Raw genomic sequence first — 17,786 nt, 5'->3', positions numbered from 1 at the left:
TGCTCAAGTTCCTTTCCCATTTCCTTTTGTGTATATTCTATACTTATATTATGGTTTACCATGGATATTACATTTAACATCCTAAAGTTATAACCCTCTAATTTGGATTTACATCAACTTAACTTCAATAACATACACAACTCTGCTCCTTTACAACTCCATTCTTATCTCTTTGGGTTACTGTAAAAAATTACTTCTTCATACATTATGTGTCCCAAAACATAAATTAATAGTTCTTTTAAAAGCATTAGTCTGTGAAATTATGTAGAAAACAGTATGTGGAATTACAAACCAATGTCTATCTTTTAGACTAATAATCTCAATGTATTGGTTTCTTAAATCATGTAGGAAACAAAAAAAAAATGGATTTACAAACTGTTGTTACAATGATACATTCATAATTATCCATGTATTTACCTTTTTTAAGATTATTATTTCTTCACATGGCTTTGAGTTGCTGTCTAGTATCCTTTTATTTCACTCTGCAGGACTTCCTTGAGCATTTCTTACAGGGCAGGCCTGGTGGTAATGAACTCCCTCAGTGTTTGTTTTATTTATCTGAGAATGTCTTAATGTATCCTTAACTCAGGAAGTTTTGCCAGATATAAAATTTTTGGTTGACAGGCATTTTGTTTTTCTTTTAGCACTCTGGATATAACAGCCCACTGCCTCCTGGTCCCCAAGATTTCTGATGAGAAATAATCTTACTGTACATCTTTGTATGTGACAAGTTGCTTTTCTCTTGCTGCTTTCAAGATTCTCTCATTGTCTTTGGATTTTGAAAGTTTGATTATAATGTGTCTCATTGTAGGCTTATTGAGTTCATCTTACTTTGAGCTCCTTGAGCTTCTTAGATGTTTATATTAATTTCTTTCATCAAAGTTGGGACATTTTTAGCCATTATTTCTTCAAATATTCTGTCTGTTCTCTCTTCTCCAGCTGGTATTCCTACAGTGCCTATGTAATCCACTTGATCATGTCCCACAGGTACCTTAGGTTCTGCTTACTTCTCTTTAATCTTTTTCCTTCTGTTCCTCAGTTACAATAATTGCCACTATTCTGTCTTCAAGTCTGCTGATTATTCTGCCTGCCAAATCTGTCTCTGAATCCCTTTATTGAATTCTTCATTTTAATAATTGTACTTTTCAGGTCCAGAATTTTTCTTTAGGTTTTCTATGTTTTCATTGATTTTTCCATTTTGTTCATATGCCATTTTCCTGATTTTCTCTGTATCTTAGTTATTTAGTTATTTGAACATCCTTAGCTTTTTGGTTTTTGTTTTTGTTTTTGTTTTTTTCAAGTCTTTGCTTAGTAGATTTGCCATTAGGTACTTTTCAGGGAAGTTTCTGTTGATTTACTTTTTCCTTTGAATGGGTCATATTTTCCTGTTTCTTTGTATGCAGTGTGATTTTTTTATTGTTGAAAACTAAATATTTTAATCTAATAATGTGGTAATTCTTATTGGGGTAAATCCAATTCTCCCCACTCAGGGTTTGCTGTCTCATTGTTATTGTTTTTGTTATCTTAATTATTGCAGGTTGTCTCCATGCCAAGAGTCAGTCTTAAGTGTAAATATAAGGTCTTCCTAAGTCTTTTCTGAACCTGTCCCTGAGCAGACATAGTCATTTACTAACTTTCCCTATATATACAGTTGCTTCTGAATGTTCTAGCTTTTAGTGTCTGGCTTCCAAAAATGTAAAAAGAGATAAATGGGTGGGAAAGAAAAAAGGCATCAGTCCTTTAAATCCTCTGCAAGTCACTTAGAGAAGGAGGAGCTTACAAAAATGGGGGGAGGTAAAACAATGACCACTCACCTCTTTTTCTGCACTACTGCAATTAGACCTCCACATATGGAGGACAGAGTCTTTTTTTAACTCATTTTGACTCCCACAAGCTGTATGCAAGGTTCTCCAGGAACATGTGCACAGTTTCCTGCCATGCAGCTGCGCGTGGGGAATAGGTAATTGATACTGGGCTAAGAGCTGAAAATTAACAGCAATTTACCATCTAGTATTTCCCCTAGAAACTGCAAGGCGTCAATAGACTTCAGAGTTCCAAAACAGTTACCAGATAGATTCTTCAAGTGCAGCTATTGTCTAGATGGAGAGACAAATTACTGGCACTTCTGACTCCACCATCTTCCCAGAATCCTCAATGTGTATTCAATATTTAATAATTTTATATACTTTCTTCCACAAAAAGGCCTCAAACAATAATACAAAATATATTCAAAATTTAACATTAATGTGTTTGATTTGAATTTTATTACAATATATTTTCTGTACATTAATTTCTCTAACTTTTGAAAGTATACATTTATGTACAAATATAATTACTATCTGGTTCTATAGAATGATGCTGTTTCCATATATCAATAGATGGCCCTTGGTAATAATGCTTTGTTGACTGTATTAGTGATGTATCTTAATAATTAACAGTTTTGTTAAACAAATATAATCTCATGAGACATGAGAAGAAAGATATTTCTGCCATGTAATGAAAACAGTTACTTGGCTCTTTCATACATCACAGTGGTATTGAAAAGTGATGTGAGCAACTTGAGGGTTTTTCTAAAAATTTGTTTTCATAAGATTATACTGATTTTCTTTACAGATTTGGTAGGGTAGGGTTGGCCTTTATTAGTTCCTGGGACACCAAAGTATTTCAGTAGATAGATAACTAAAAAATAGTCACTGAAATAATGAGAGTGATCTTCAAGGTAGAAAATTATAAACCCAGAAAGACACAAAGTACCCATGAGGAGGTATTCTCACAGCAAGAATAATGATACCCAATTTTTTCCTGGTAAATGATGTTAATCTCTATAAAATACGAATATAGGAAAATAATTTTGATGTTCAATTACTAAAATTATATGATACTTCTGGTCATATAAGTAATTAATAAAGCACTTTTATAATAATTTTAAAGTATGTATGCCAAAGTGAACCACATCATTAAGGTGAGTTTCACTGGTAATTCTTACTGATGTTCACTAAGGCAACACTCCTGAGCTAAAAGAATCAATGAACATTCTTTTACACACAGTTTAAACAATGTAAGCCTTCTGTTTCTTTATAAAGTATTACTAAATATTGTGAATTACTAAAGGGCAAACAGATAATAAGATTGAAGAAAGGAACGGTGTCTGTCTTTTAAGGGAAAGCAATGGACTGATGATATGAGGATGTAATAGATAAAGCAAAACATCACAAAAAAGGTGAGAAAGGATGGAAGGAATGAGCATCAAAATTAAAAAGGAGGCAGACATTTTCTTCTCTGAGATTAGAAGGAAACTGGGAAATGTGTGTTAATATACAAAAAAAAAATTATTTCCATGCAGAGGGAAATTAAGGGAGTTGATGTGATATTCCTAAATTGTTTCAGTGGAGTTGGAATGAAAGATGTTACCAAGTAGAGAGGCAGGGATAGGATACTCGGGTTCTGGAAGGATATGAAATATATAAAGATGAATATGAAACTTGATTAACATGAGTGAGGGCACCACTGTGGGTGGATAACAAGAATTAGCAGTATAATCGAGTGTAGTTTCCTGACTCACTCTTAATAATATTTCAGCAATTGGGGAGCTGGAGTAGGAGAACTAAATTATAGAGTTGACCCAGCATTTGAATCCAACTATAAAAATTTAACTGAATTAGGTAATGTCTGTGGCCTGTGACTACTGATTAGTTGAAACTCGTTCCTTTCTATAAGATGACCTTTTACTAATCTTACCAAAAAAATCTATAGGGAGTTAAAGCTACTGTGTGGTACATATCATTGGTAAAAAAATCAAGAAACACTGGAGTAGAATACATGAATCATTTAAATAACTATAACTTGCATCTGCTATAAGAAAAATTGGATAGATTAGATTGGTTAATTTATCCTTGTGATCTATCACTCCCAGATGATTTGACCAGAATCATAATATGGGACCTAATTATGAAATACATTAAGACAGAAAAAATTGAGGTTAAACAAGTACAATAGCACTGACTTTACCCTATAAATGACACTAAAAGAGAACAGGCTTTCTTTAGCTTTGGGACAACATTCTTGTGGATTACATTCCAAGTTATCATTAAAAGTGCCTTGCTATTCTTTCATTACAAACAGATCAATAAACAGCCAAAAACAACTTCTAGCTTTCCCATCAACCCCCACCCCTCTTTTTTTATGGGCTCCTTTGTAATACAGAAACTCTACAAACAGTACTTGTATCTATATTATGAGATCAAGAATAATAAATATATTTAATAATCCTTTACCTAGTTTCTTCAATGTTTCTCTTAGATATTTTCTTTCCAATAAACTTACTACAACTCCCCGGTTTTCTGAGCTTTCTAACCCAATACAAGAACCAGACATGGGCAGGTGAAAACGCTTATACCCTCCACTCTCATTTCCTAAAGACCTTCATCATAATTAAATGAAAATTCAAATTACAAACTTTACCTTTTCAGACAGGAAGAAAAAAAAAAAGGAAAGAAAATAGGAAGGGAAGGAAAGAGGGGCCTAGTTTGAAGTGTCAAAGGATACGGTTCAATAAAACCCTAATGCTGTTTTTTCTCAGCCTAACAACTGTTAAAAAGCAAAAATTTGACCAAATACATGTGAAGATCTGATTAGCTTTCTTAGGCAAGTCAGGAACCAGGCAGCATCCCATCTAGCAGCCAGAAGGCTTCTGAGCACTTGTACAAAAAGGAAGGTTTTCATAGGAAGAAGCGTGGGACAAGGGAACTATTAGCAAAAGAAAGGAAAGGATTTTTCAGGCCAGGTTTGTATCATAGACTTTAGCATAAGTGATGGCATTAAGGGCCTATGATTGTTCTCTTTAAGACCACCAACTGATAAAGGAAGGATTTGCTGTGTGCCATTATATGTGAGACACCTGGTATAGAGTAGATTTTTTTTTTTTTTTTTTTTTTTTTTTGTCTTTTTGTCGTTGTTGTTGTTGTTGCTATTTCTTGGGCCGCTCCCGCGGCATATGGAGGTTCCCAGGCTAGGGGTTGAATCGGAGCTGTAGCCACCGGCCTACACCAGAGCCACAGCAACGCAGGATCCGAGCCGTGTCTGCAACCTACACCACAGCTCACGGCAACGCCGGATCCTTAACCCACTGAGCAAGGCCAGGGACCGAACCCGCAACCTCATGGTTCCTAGTCGGATTCGTTAACCACTGCGCCACGACGGGAACTCCTAGAGTAGATTATTTAGTTCACAGAACATCCTTTGCAAGAAAGCAATGCCCTTACTTTGCAGATGGAAAAGCTGAGGTCTAACTATATAATTTATCAAAGGCCACAATATAAAAGAAGGGGTACAATCTACTTAGGTCTGTTTTAAAAACTTGTAATACTTCTTCTTCACTAATCTGCAACTAAAAATTAAAAGTAGACAACATATCAAGAAACAGAAAGATTATATGACCTATTTTAAGTCTCTGGTTCTTTGTTTGCCACCACAACAGTCTACTTTTTAGAGCTAAAATGGACACTTCAAATAAACACTGAATTGCTCTTCACATGAAAGTGCTTTATAACTAAAGCTGACTTAAGCACCACTTTCCTAAAATACAAATAATTTCTTCTACATTGAAGCCTGTAACGGACTATCACAACTTGTTTCATCTAAGAAATAAAGCTCCCTGCTGATACATCCTTGAGAAAGAATATGTACAAAGCCTCAGAATGAAATCAATAAAACATTACTTGAAATATTTAAAACCAACATGTTGGCAATGTCCCTTCAACAGATATATAAAGATACAGAGATAGATATGAATATAGATAGATAGATTCCAGAATCCCTAAAGATTTATAATACTGGAGTTCCCGTCGTGGCACAGTGGAAACGAACACGACTAGGAACCATGAGGTTGTGGGTTCGATCCTTGGCCCTGCTCAGTGGGTTAAGGATCCAACTTTGCCAGGAGCTGTGGTGTAGATTGCAGATGCGGCTCAGATCTGATGTTGCTGCGGCTGTGGTGTAGGCTGGCGGCTGTAGCTCCGATTAGACCCCTAGCCTGGGAACCTCCATATGCCGTGGGAGCGCCCCAAGAAATGGCAAAAAAGCCAAAAAAGCCAAAAGAAAAAAAAAGATTTATAATACCACTGAAAACTAACATCCAGAATCCCTAAAGATTTAAAATACCACTGAAGAACTTATTTTCTATCAAATTTCTCTTTAAAAATATTGATATATGCCAAAAATAATGATATATACCAAATGACTCAAAAGGATTTTTACTAAAACCCAGATTATTTAATAATTATTGAGTGCTAAGTACTGGGAGAGAGTGCACTGGGTAATGGAGCAGGAAGAAGGATAACCATAATCCCTATTCTCATAGAATTTACCTTCTAGAGTAGAAAAAAGAAACTCAAAAATTAGAGAAAAAATAATTATCATTGTGAGAAGTACTAGAGAGGAATACAGGATGCTCTGAAGATATTTTATAGAATATTTGATCTATATTTTGAAGCTAGGTCAGACCTTCCCTGGAAATGTGATGTTTAAAGTGAGATTTAAAAGAATGAGTTAGTGTTACTTGAGAAAAGGGACCACAGCAAAGAAAATCTATTACGATTAAACACACACAAACACACACACACATGCATGTATAGCCAGCACAACATTAAAGAGCTTATCTAAATAACTAGAGGGTTTTTACAACCAGAAGTCTTTATTTCTGTAAAACATTCCAAAACTATTGACATAATTCCAGAAAACTTTTAAGAAAGGAGATGCAACTGAAGCCAAGCACTGGGCTCTGCTGCCTAAATATTTCACTTATTTTACTCTTTCAACAAAACGACGAGGTGGCTATTTGTAGACTCTGGTTTTATTCTTTCTGTAACTTGTCATGCTGAAGTGCATCTTGCACAGTGATTATCATACAGAAACAAAAGAAAGAACCTAAACAGTAAACGTTTAGGTTTTAACGTCTTGCCTTCTATCTAAATCTTCAAAACCTTTCACAAAGAGTGCATAATTACCCATTCCAGCCCTCTCCCTGTCTTAGCAAACACGAGCTCTCAGACTGTACCAACACCCTAATCACATAACAAGTAAAACTGCAGCCATGCCATTGCCATCTGCTTTCTGGCTCTCCACCTCATTCCTACTCACAGCATCCTGTGATTACATGGCCCTGCCTGAGTCAGTCAAAGCCGTTGTTGTCTCCAACCAGAAAATGTTTCACCTTTCAACACAGAAAAGTAGCAATGACAGTTCTGAGTTCCTGTTATAAACAGGTAAAGAGACAACACAGGCCTAATTTTAAGAAGATAAGCATGTTGACCAAAACAAGAATTAGACAAAAATTAATATTCCCATCCACTGTTTTTTCCTGTTATCGTATGTTGATTATTTTAGGCAGAATAGGGAGAACTGTTATAGTTTTTTATGTGCCTATAAACATTTATGTTCGTTTTCTAAGTTTAAAATCTCGTCCCGGTTTCTTTATTTCAAATTCATGTTCAGCCAGTTACGACCGTTTTGACCTTTTGAGATTTTTTTAAAAAATCAAATTTCAAGGTTCAAATTTTGTTTGAACGTAATAACAGGTAAAATGTCTATAAATCAATAAGACAACTACTGCTATTCAAACTCCTCTCTGGCTAGAGAGCAGAAACTTACTGCCCAGCTTTTGCAAAAGATCCTCTTATGATAATGAAAGTCTCTGAGATAGCAGCAATAATTGCCATATGAAGAAACTGAAGGTAATGAATAATGAACCTTATCTCTAAAACTTTCAGATTCCTTCATAACCCTGTACACCACCCTGCACCCTTTATAAGGCAGACATTTTGCCCACAGGCATTCTATTCATGACTAATCTAGGCCCACGTTTGACCTTGACTAGGCATTGAAGCTGTACATTTGTTTCATTTTAGCTTCCATTCTGAACTTAAAGCTTTTTTTTTTTTTTTTTTTTTTTTTTTTTGCCTTTTCAGGGCCACACCTACAGCATTGGAGGTTCCCAGTCTAGGGGTCAAATCGGAGCTGTAGGCCGCTGGCCTACGTCACAGCACAGCAACACCAGATCCGAGTCTTGTCTGTGACCTACACCACAGCTCACAGCAATGCCAGATCCTTAACCACTGAGCAAGGCCAGGCATCAAACCTGCGTCCTCATGGATGCTAGTCAGATTTGTTTTCCACTGAGCCATGACAGGAACTCCCATTCTGAACTTAAAGCTTTTATCAAATCTTTTATCAAGATGAATTTCATTCTGCCCTTTATGCCTGGTGATTTTAGTTGTCACAAAAAAAGCCAAAGTCAACTCTCAACCTTCAGGACTCTAATTCTGATAAGGCTCTGAACATCTTCTTTCCTGACTCATTTCTTATCCCTGTCTGACACCTGACATCTTTCCACTGGGCCCTCTAAGACTCAGCAAAAACACCTTCATTAAACATTTCCTTCACTTCTTGCTTTAAAATCTGATCAACCTAGCAGCCCTCTCCTCTGCAGCCCCACTACAAACTTTCGCACTACTAGACCTGGAGGTGGGGAAGATGACATTCCTGCTCCTTGTTGCTCCTTCCAGGCCACCCTACCCTCCCCTCCCTCCCCCATAACACTGCCCATTTAAATTTCATGACATAAAATGACAGCGCTAACCCCCTTTTCATGTTGATGCTCAAACAATTCCAGTCCTTCTTCACCCCATTTCTTGGGAATTTTAGTTCCTAATTCCCTGACATTGTCCCAAACCCTATTCCTGTCATACTCTCAGTAGATGACCTATCCACTACACTGTCACTCAGTGCCTTGACCTCCTCTCCTCCAAGGATTTTATCCTCTACCCTACTCTGGGGACTTACTCTCAGGGCCATACCTCAATCCTTGTCTTTCCTATTAACTACTTTCAGCCCTTCATATCTTTGGGTTCCACATCCTAGAATTCAACCAACTGTGGATCAGGGAAAAAAAATTCAGGGAAAAAAAATTCAGGGAAAAAAAATTCAAAGTTTCAAAAAACAGAACGAATTTACTCTGCACTGGCAACTATTTACATAGCATTTACATTGTACTTACAACAGTTTACAAAACATTTACAGTTAACCCTTGAACATGAATTTGAGCCATGTAGGTCCACTTACACGTGGGTTTTTTTTTTTTTTTTTCTTTTCACTAAGTACTATGGTACTACATGATCCATGGTTGGTTGAATCTGTGAAGGTGGAACCAAAGATACAGAGGGCTGTAAAGTTATACATGGATATTCCACTGCACAAAGGGTCAGTACCCCTAATTTCCACATTGCTTAAGGGTCAACTGTACATTGATTCAAAGCATATAGGAGGCCATGCATAGGATACATGCAAATCATAGGCTATTTTATATGAGGGACTGAGCATCCGTGGATTTTGATTATCTGAGGGGTCCTGAAACCAATCCTTGAAGGTACTAAAGGATGAGTGTATTGCCTCTCATCATCTCAATTTGAGGTATCTCATTTTCTGACTACCATCTCCTATTTTTCCAGCTCACCACCTCTACTGGAAGCTGGACCCCACCAGAACCTGCAAATTCACTGATCCTAACATCTTTTTCTTGTCTCTCACCCTCCATACCTTCCCTGGTGTACAGATGATTTTGGACAATATGCAAGCACCACCCAAAAGTGGAAGGCCATAACACTAGTGCCCTTCATTCTGGGACATCCCTGAAGGACAGTGGTGAAGGAAATCCTTCTGATGAGCAGACTAACAGCAGTAGATGTGGTTGTTCACTTTGATTGGAAGGAGAAATGATGAGACATATGGTTATATACTGATTCCTGGTCTGTGGCCAATCACTTTACCCCCAGCACCTCCCACCCCGGCATCACTCAGTGTGCTCATGAACAAAGTTGCCATGATGACAGGGACAGAGATTATGTGTGGGTCCAGCATCATGGACTTCCACTCACCAAGGCCAACCTAGCTATGGCCACTGCTGAGAGCCCAACAGCAGAGACCAACACTGAGTCCCTGATGTGGCATCATTCCTCAGGTACTAGCCAGCTACCTGGTGGCAGGTTGATCACACTGGCTGATTCCATCAGAGAAGGGGGTAAGGTTTTGTTCTTACTGAATAAACATTTACTTTGGATATAAATTTGCCTTCCCTGTACACAATGCTTCTGCCAAAACTACCACCTGTGAACTTACAGAATACTTTATTAACCATCTTAGTACTCTACATGACATTGTTTCTGATCAAGGAACTCACTTCACAGCAAATGAAGTGAGGTAGTGGACCTACACTCATGGAACTTACACTGATCTTACCATGTTTCCCGTCACCCTGAAGCAGGTGGCTTAACAGAACGGTAGAACTGCCTTTTGAAGGCTCAGTTACAGTGCTAGCTAGGTGACTAGAACTTGCAGAAGTGGGGCAAAGTGCTCACAATGCTGTGTATGCTCTGAATCAGCATCTGATACATAGTGCTGTTTCTCATGGCCAGGATTCATAGGTCTAGAAAACAAGCAGTAGAAATGGGAATGGTACCACTATTTCTACTAGTGACTTATTAGCAAAATGCCTGCTCTCTGTTCCTGTGACCTTACGCTCTGCTAGCTTAGAAGTCTTAGTTCCAAAAGAAAGATGCTACCACGAGGAAATGCAACAATGATTCCACTGAAATGAGAGTTAAGAATGCCACTAGGCCACCGTGGACTCCTCATACCTAGGAATCAACAAGTAAAGAAGGAAGTTACTCTGCCGGCAGGGGTGACTCATCCTGACTATCAAGAAGAAATTGGACAGCAACTCCACAATGGAGATAAGGAAGTCATTCAGTCTGGAATAGAAGAGATTAATGCATCTCTTAGTATGACCATGCTGTGTTATTAAAGTCAATGGAAATCTACAATAATCAATCCAGGCAGGACTACTAATGGTTGAAACTCTTCAGGAATGAAGGTTTGGGTCACCCCACCATGCAAAGAACCACAACCATCTGAGGCACTTGTTGACAGAAAAGAGAAGACAATAGATAGTTGGAAAAGGTTGTTATAAATACCAATTATAACCACATGACTAGTTATAGGAACTGGGCTGCAACTGACATAAGCATTTCCTGCTTATTTCATTATGAATGTGTAATAATTTGCTTAGATTATATATCAATATATATAAAACTAACATTCTGTTTCCTTTCCCTTATCACATAACACAGGATGTAAAGCAGAGTATTTTTCACTTTTACACCTTAGTATATAAGTTACAGGATATCAACAAATCCACAGAGGAATTCATCCATAATACTCTGCTTTCTACCTTATTTTTGTCTTCCAGTATTGGCACCATTCCCAGCAAAGCCAAACTTTTCTCCGTAGTTCTATCTTCCATCTATTGGAAAAGAAAAAGTTCCAAAGCTATTCCTGTGTTGTAGCAAGATTGCTTTTTAGATCCATCAATTACCACGTTTCTCTTTTATCTTCTATCTCTTTCTGAAAACTCGGTCTCAGGTTTTCTCTACCCAGCTCTTACCTCCTCTAAACTGCTATTCTTTTTAAGATTACCCTAATTGCTGTGTTAAATATACTAGTATAACCATTTTATAAATTGGTAAAAACCAAAACACTATTTAGCAAAGTAAATAGCTTACAATTTTGTTCATTTTTCCACTGGATACTTTAAATGAACCATTTTTTAAAGTTTTGTCAGTATCACAGGCCACTAATGATTTCACAATTACATTGGTGAAGACTTAACAGGGCTATAATTAGGCAATATTTTCCAAATTAAAGGCCTCTGATTAAAGACTAAATTCTTACTGTGAATCTTTGCAGTTTAACTTGAAAGACTACAAGGAGGATGACTTCATCTGTTCTTCATTATAAACCATCTTCAGTGTTAGCATACATATAAACATTATGAAAATTTAAGCTTGTATTTTATTTTTCAAAATACTCTTTCGTTCTTTCTCACCTATCATTTACCTTACTCTCCACCCATTTTCTGGACAACTTACAAATTTTCCATATGCCATAAAAGCTCATTTAAAAGAGATTTGCTGGAGTTCCCCATCTGGCTCAGTGGTAAAGAACCTTTGAACCCGACTGGGCTCCATGAGGATGCAGGTTCCATCCCTGGCCTCTTCAGTGGGTTAAAGATACCCCGTTGCAGCGAGCTGTGGTGTAAGTCACAGACATAGCTCAGATCCAACTCAACGCCTAGACTGGGAACTTCCATATGCCACGGGTGTAGCCCTACAAATAAAAAAAAGAGAGAGAGAGAAAGAGATTTGCTAAAAAGCTTGCTAAAGCAAACCTCTATTGACAACTGTTTCCAAATGTATACTGCCGCCAACACATCCCTTACCACAATGTAAGAGTAAAGCACTGGCATTTAAGAACCCTAGCTCATTTACTGATGAAAGATCTAAGACCTTAAACGATTTGCCTTCAATCCGAATTCTGAGTTCTTTTCCTTACTTTCTCCCCAAATGCTTTTCTACTCCTGCTTCCAAAACTTTCTCATTAACAAGATTTTACATAAATAAACTTTTATCAGCCTATCACAAGCAACCTGACCGGGACAGAACGGACAGAGATCCAGAGATCGGAAGGTGGGAATCCTAGAATCGCAGCCACTTCTAACACTTCCGCTCCTTGGCCGCTCCTCCAGAAAAGCCGCCTACCACTTACAAAGGATCCCCTGCGATGGGGGCGTCGCCGCGCGACTCCAAGAGAGGCGGCCGCGCTTGCGTAGCACCGAAGGGGCGGGGCGGGCCCCCGAGCGCAGCCCGGGAGTGTGTAAACGAGCTGGGGCGGAGAAGGAGGGTGAAGGGTGGGGCGGAGGGGCGGAGGGGCGGAGGGGCGGAGGGGCGGAGGGGCGGAGGGGCGGAGGGGCGGAGGGGCGGAGGGGCGGAGGGGCGGAGGGGCGGAGGGGCGGAGGGGCGGAGGGGCGGAGGGGCGGGCCTTTCCGAAGTTCCGATTTCCTTCACTTCCTGTTTGCTGCACTTCTGCATCCGGGTCAAGGGTGTCCACCTCCACTTCTCCCCGGCAGATCCGGCACCCTCCGTGACAGCAGTTCTTGACTCTACCCAGGGCGGGTTTTATCCCGCGACTTGTTGGAGTCCGGACTCCCACATCTGCCACGGGTCGCGGAGGCGCACTTCCTCATCTTCCCGCTCTCAGCCCCGGGGCCTGAACGTCCGCCGCCTCCGGGGGGCCCCGCTGGCCTCTCCGCGCTGATGCTGAAGGGGACCGCGGGCCCGGGGCAGCGGCGGAGTGTGGGCCTCTGGCTTCTTAGGCCCACCGCTGACGGTGCCGGTTCTTACGCGCCCCAGGCTTGCCAACTCCCGCCCGGGCTTGGATGGCCCTCTCTGCCCGATAAATGAGGCTACTGAGCAGGCAGTGGCGGTGGTCGGTCCAGCTGCTGCTCTCCAAATTCACCTCCGTCCCGGGTTTCTCCAGGCACACCTCGGGGTTGTGGCTGCCCGCTCCTTACCACCTGGCCCTGGCTTTGCAGCGTGGCGACAATGGACAAGATCCTGGAGGGCCTGGTGAGCTCTTCGCACCCCCTGCCCCTAAAACGGGTGATTGTGAGGAAGGTGGTGGAGTCGGCGGAGAATTGGCTGGACGAGGCGCAGTGCGAGGCCATGTTTGACCTGACGACCCGGCTTATCTTGGAGGGCCAGGACCCCTTTCAGCGGCAAGTGGGCCACCAAGTGCTGGAGGCCTACGCGCGGTACCACCGGCCAGAATTCGAGTCCTTCTTCAATAAGACTTTCGTGCTGGGCCTCCTTCAGCAGGGCTACCACTCGCTGGACAGGAAGGACGTAGCCATCCTGGACTACATTCACAACGGCTTGAAACTGATCATGAGCTGCCCCTCGGTGCTGGACCTCTTCAGCCTGCTGCAGGTGGAGGTGCATCGGATGGTGTGTGAGAGGCCCGAGCCGCACCTGTGCGCCCGACTCAGCGACCTCCTGAGCGACTTCGTGCAGTGCATCCCCAAGGGGAAGTTGTCCATCACTTTTTGTCAACAGCTGGTTCGAACGATAGGCCACTTCCAGTGCGTGTCCACCCAGGAGAAAGAGCTGCGGGAATATGTCTCGCAGGTGACAAAAGTGAGTAACTTGCTGCAGAATATCTGGAAGGGGGAGCCCTCCACCCTGCTGCCTTCCCTGCAAGAAGTTTTTGCAAGCATTTCTTCCACAGGTAAGGGTCCTTCCACCCCAAGAAAATCTCTCTTGGAAATTTAATATGTGCCTCTCATGTACACACCGCGTTTGCTTCCCTGCTCTGAAAACATCTTAATGGGAGAACATTCTTAATACTCTCATCCATATTCCCATCCACTGCCCTATTCTGGCTGTCACGTTGGACCTTAAAAAACAGTCAGTGTTTTTGTTTTAAAGGTTGAGAACGTCAGTCTTAGACCTTTGGAGCAAAACAGGTTGCTTAATTACCCAGCCTTTGCTCAAGTTATGGAATGCTTTGCCAATGACAGCTACTATATAAAGCTCCTATTCATTAGTGACTAATAGCCGCATAAAAATGTTTACCATATTATTACTGTGCTATGACTCTGTCACCTTGTTGGAATGAGTTGTTCCTTAGTTTCTGAATTCTCTGATTTTTTTTAATTCATGGAGGATGCCATTTGTTTTATTACTGATTATCCTATTTAACTATGTAGTTCTTGCATATTGCCATTTTCTACCTACAGTAGTTTGTGAGAGTGGATACAGGTGGAGTGAGGGAAGGGAAAGTAAGTGAAGGCTTAAATAGGTGTTTTTGAGTTCCAGGTGTAAATAGCCCATCAGCTGTGTCATTAGAAATCCGGGAGGGGTTAAGTACTTAGCAGGAAAGAGCTTTATTGCCAGGAATTTAACATGTGCGTTGACATTCCTTGTTCAGACATGGCACTTCCAGCTCTGTAAGTTGTGAAACAGTAGATCCAAAACTGTGTTCCTCCCCTCCCTCTTTGCTTGGTACAGCTATTCTCTGGCTGTTGTTCAAAACTGAACTTGTAAAGGAAGTATCCTCCTTTTATCTTGAGAATCAGAAACAAGAGTAGAGTTTTAACAGGCTCCATGCTTTTTGATAGATTGAATATTTTAATGAAAGAATTGCCAATTATATATTTGCAGTATCCAAGTTGGTTTATATTTTAATTCTAATTGATCTTGTATTGTCTGTGTTGCTAGAACAGATTTCTCCAGAACCTTTTCAGCTGTAACAGTAAAGGTGCTCACCTTGGATTTCCTTAATCTTTATGTAGTTTAAGCAAAGTCCCCCTAAAATTCACCTCAATTTCTACATCTTTAAGAGATTTTAAAAATTTTTCCCTTAATGTGATGATTATTGTAACTAAGATGTAAATTATTTTGGAAGGTCTAAAATGGGAGTTTAAATGAATTTAAATACCTTGCACTTCTTTTCTGACTACTGCCTTAGAAATGAGTATTTTAGCACGAAAATAATGATATTAAATACTGCAAGAAAGTAAAGTAACTTGTGAGCTAAACATGGTGATAGTGAAGAATAGTTTTTATATTGAAGCATTTGTGTCTGTGGAATGAGCACTGCTCACTCTTAATCTCTCATTTCTGCAGTTTAACATTCCTTGTGTGTTAGAGTTTACCCATGAGGTGGAAAGTAACAGCTGCTTTCTGATTAACACTTTTGCTCCAGTTACATTTTGGGAGGTGGGTGGTAAATTGTTGTTTTCTCTAAACACTTCACTTGAACCTTCTTGCTATTTTCCTTTTCCTTTTTCATTAAAAAAACAGATGCATCATTTGAACCATCTGTAGCGTTGGCAAGCCTTGTGCAGCACATTCCTCTTCAGATGATTACAGTTCTCATCAGGAGCCTTACCACGGATCCAAATGTAAAAGATGCAAGTATGACCCAAGCTCTTTGCAGGTACTTCTTTATAACACCGTAGACAGTAATTGTAGATTGGAGAAGAGGAGAAATTTTCCTGTATTTTGTGGATAATGGAAACCTTGGAGAAACATTTAAATCTGAAATCATGGAATCGAATATAAAGATTTGCTAAATTAGTTGAAAGATTTGTTTACCTTACTATAGGCTTGATAGGCATCCCAGTAGTTCATAAATCTATTTTCAGTTCAGCTTTTTTAATTCCCAAAACATAACAGATATATACACTTTTTGTACAGTCAAGAGTTGGTTGGATTAGCAGTACATTTTACTAGTTGCTTTGCTCATTATTGTTTCCTGCAACCTATCTCTTCCCTCTGGGGTCTTTTTTTTCTCCAGCTAAAGTATATACTTTTACTTACTTTCACTTTCTTCAGCCAGGACCTCTGGGGTAATAGTTTCATAGCCTTTGTTTGAAATGTGTATTTTCTTGCTTATTCTCAAATAGATGATTGGCAAGATACAGAATTCTAATTTGATAGTCATTTTCTTTTAGCATTTTGAATATAATACTGCATTATCGTCTGACATCTATTGTTGTTGATGTGGGTCTGCTATCAATCTGATTATCATTTCTTTGTATAGTAGTTAGGCTCTTCTGGTAATGTTTATGCCTTTTCCTTTATCCTTGATGTTTTACAGTTTTATTATATTTCTAGGTGTAAATTTAATTTTTTTTTGGTCTTTTTGCCATTTCTTGGGCCGCTCCCGCGGCATATGGAGGTTCCCAGGCTAGGGGTCGAATCGGAGCTGTAGCCACCTGCCTACGCCAGAGCCACAGCAACGCGGGATCCGAGCTGAGTCTGCGACCTACACCACAGCTCATGGCAATGCCAGATCCTTAACCCTCTGAGCAAGGCCAGGGTTCAAACCCGCAATCTCATGGTTCCTAGTCGGATTTGTTAACCACTGTGCCACGACGGGAACTCCGTAAATTTAATTTTTTTTGTACTTCTTAAAACTCTCGTGTTTTTATTAATTCAGTCATTCGGTCATTCAGCTATTCAGATCTCACTTATTGGGCACTTACTGTGGGTACCAAGCAGTGTTTAAAAACTCATTGAACAAATGGGTAGAAATAACTTTCCTTGTGGGCTTACTTTCTAGTTGAGAAGGCAGATAGTACCTAATCACATATTTCATTGATTACAAGGTGCATCCTGACTTCAGAGATGTTAAAATGTGGAAATGCATAGTCATTGGTATTCTAATTTAAATGGCAGGACTTTTCTTGCCTAATTGTACACCCTAAAATTGATGTTGTTTTAGGTTTGATTAAATATAAGTAAAAATCATTTAGTATTGTAGATAATTATAGTGTTTTTGGCAAAAAAAAAAAAAGTAGATAGGAAAAGGGATGAAGCATGGGGAATGGGGTTTGAAATTTTAAATGAGATAGATGAGGAAGGCCTTACTGAGAAGGTAACCATGAAGTAAAGACATAGAGGAAACAAGAATTCAAACCTTGTGGAGATCTAAGGGGAAGAGCCTCAATACTGTCTTAGAATTTACTATTTTTTCCTTTAAAAATTAAGGTGCTCATTTATAGAGATTGTTCCAGTTCTGAATTTCTTCATTCCAATGACTGTATTTTTCTCATTAATCTTCATCCACCTATTCTTGTTTCATAACTATGTTTTTATTTTGTAATTTTTTTCGTGTGTGTATGTGTGTATTGATAACATTTAAATTGAGGATTTGTAACAGAGGGTTTCTATGCACCTGTTATAAATTGCTGTCATGAGGTAACATATAAATTCAAGTATTATAGATTCTCAGAAAGCTACATGTGTGCAAATCTCACTCTCTATAACACAAACTTTGGAGACGTTGATCTTCTGTAGCTTCTTCCCTTTTCCAGTGTTTAAAAAGCCCTTTCT

General features: G+C 39.5%; 2 protein-coding genes across 7 annotated transcripts in view; one reads left to right on the top strand and one right to left on the bottom strand.

Moving 5' to 3' along the window:
- The window catches only part of LOC146400939 (uncharacterized), a 278,242-nt gene extending 264,324 nt beyond the window's left edge, over positions 1–13,918 (bottom strand). For 3 of the 6 annotated variants that reach the window (XR_014812877.1, XR_014812878.1, XM_084972833.1), the window contains exons 1-2: positions 12,655–13,918; positions 11,282–11,353 (exon numbers count right to left, since the gene is read on the bottom strand). Coding sequence is in view for 2 of the 6 variants with exons in the window: in XM_084972833.1 (XP_084828959.1) it covers positions 11,282–11,353; positions 12,655–12,977 (395 nt within the window). In the remaining 4 variants the exon portion in view is untranslated. Of the gene's footprint in view, positions 1–9,149; positions 10,803–11,281; positions 11,354–11,781 lie in introns of those variants that run through there. The other 3 variants (XR_014812880.1, XM_084972832.1, XR_014812879.1) reach the window with 3 other exon arrangements.
- USP38 (ubiquitin specific peptidase 38) overlaps positions 13,001–17,786 on the top strand; it is a 33,473-nt gene continuing 28,687 nt past the window's right edge. The window contains exons 1-2 of the mRNA XM_021100666.2: positions 13,001–14,172; positions 15,750–15,885. Of these exons, the coding sequence (XP_020956325.1) occupies positions 13,491–14,172; positions 15,750–15,885 (818 nt within the window). The 5' untranslated portion in view covers positions 13,001–13,490. The remainder of the gene's footprint in view (positions 14,173–15,749; positions 15,886–17,786) is intronic.

The sequence above is a fragment of the Sus scrofa genome, chromosome 8, assembly GCF_054392235.1.
Source record: "Sus scrofa isolate SSC_HxYL_T2T_F1_AM1 chromosome 8, Sscrofa_HxYL_maternal_Yorkshire_Landrace_v2.0, whole genome shotgun sequence".
Classification (NCBI taxonomy): domain Eukaryota; kingdom Metazoa; phylum Chordata; class Mammalia; order Artiodactyla; family Suidae; genus Sus; species Sus scrofa.
This window is presented reverse-complemented; position numbering and strand designations above follow the sequence as displayed.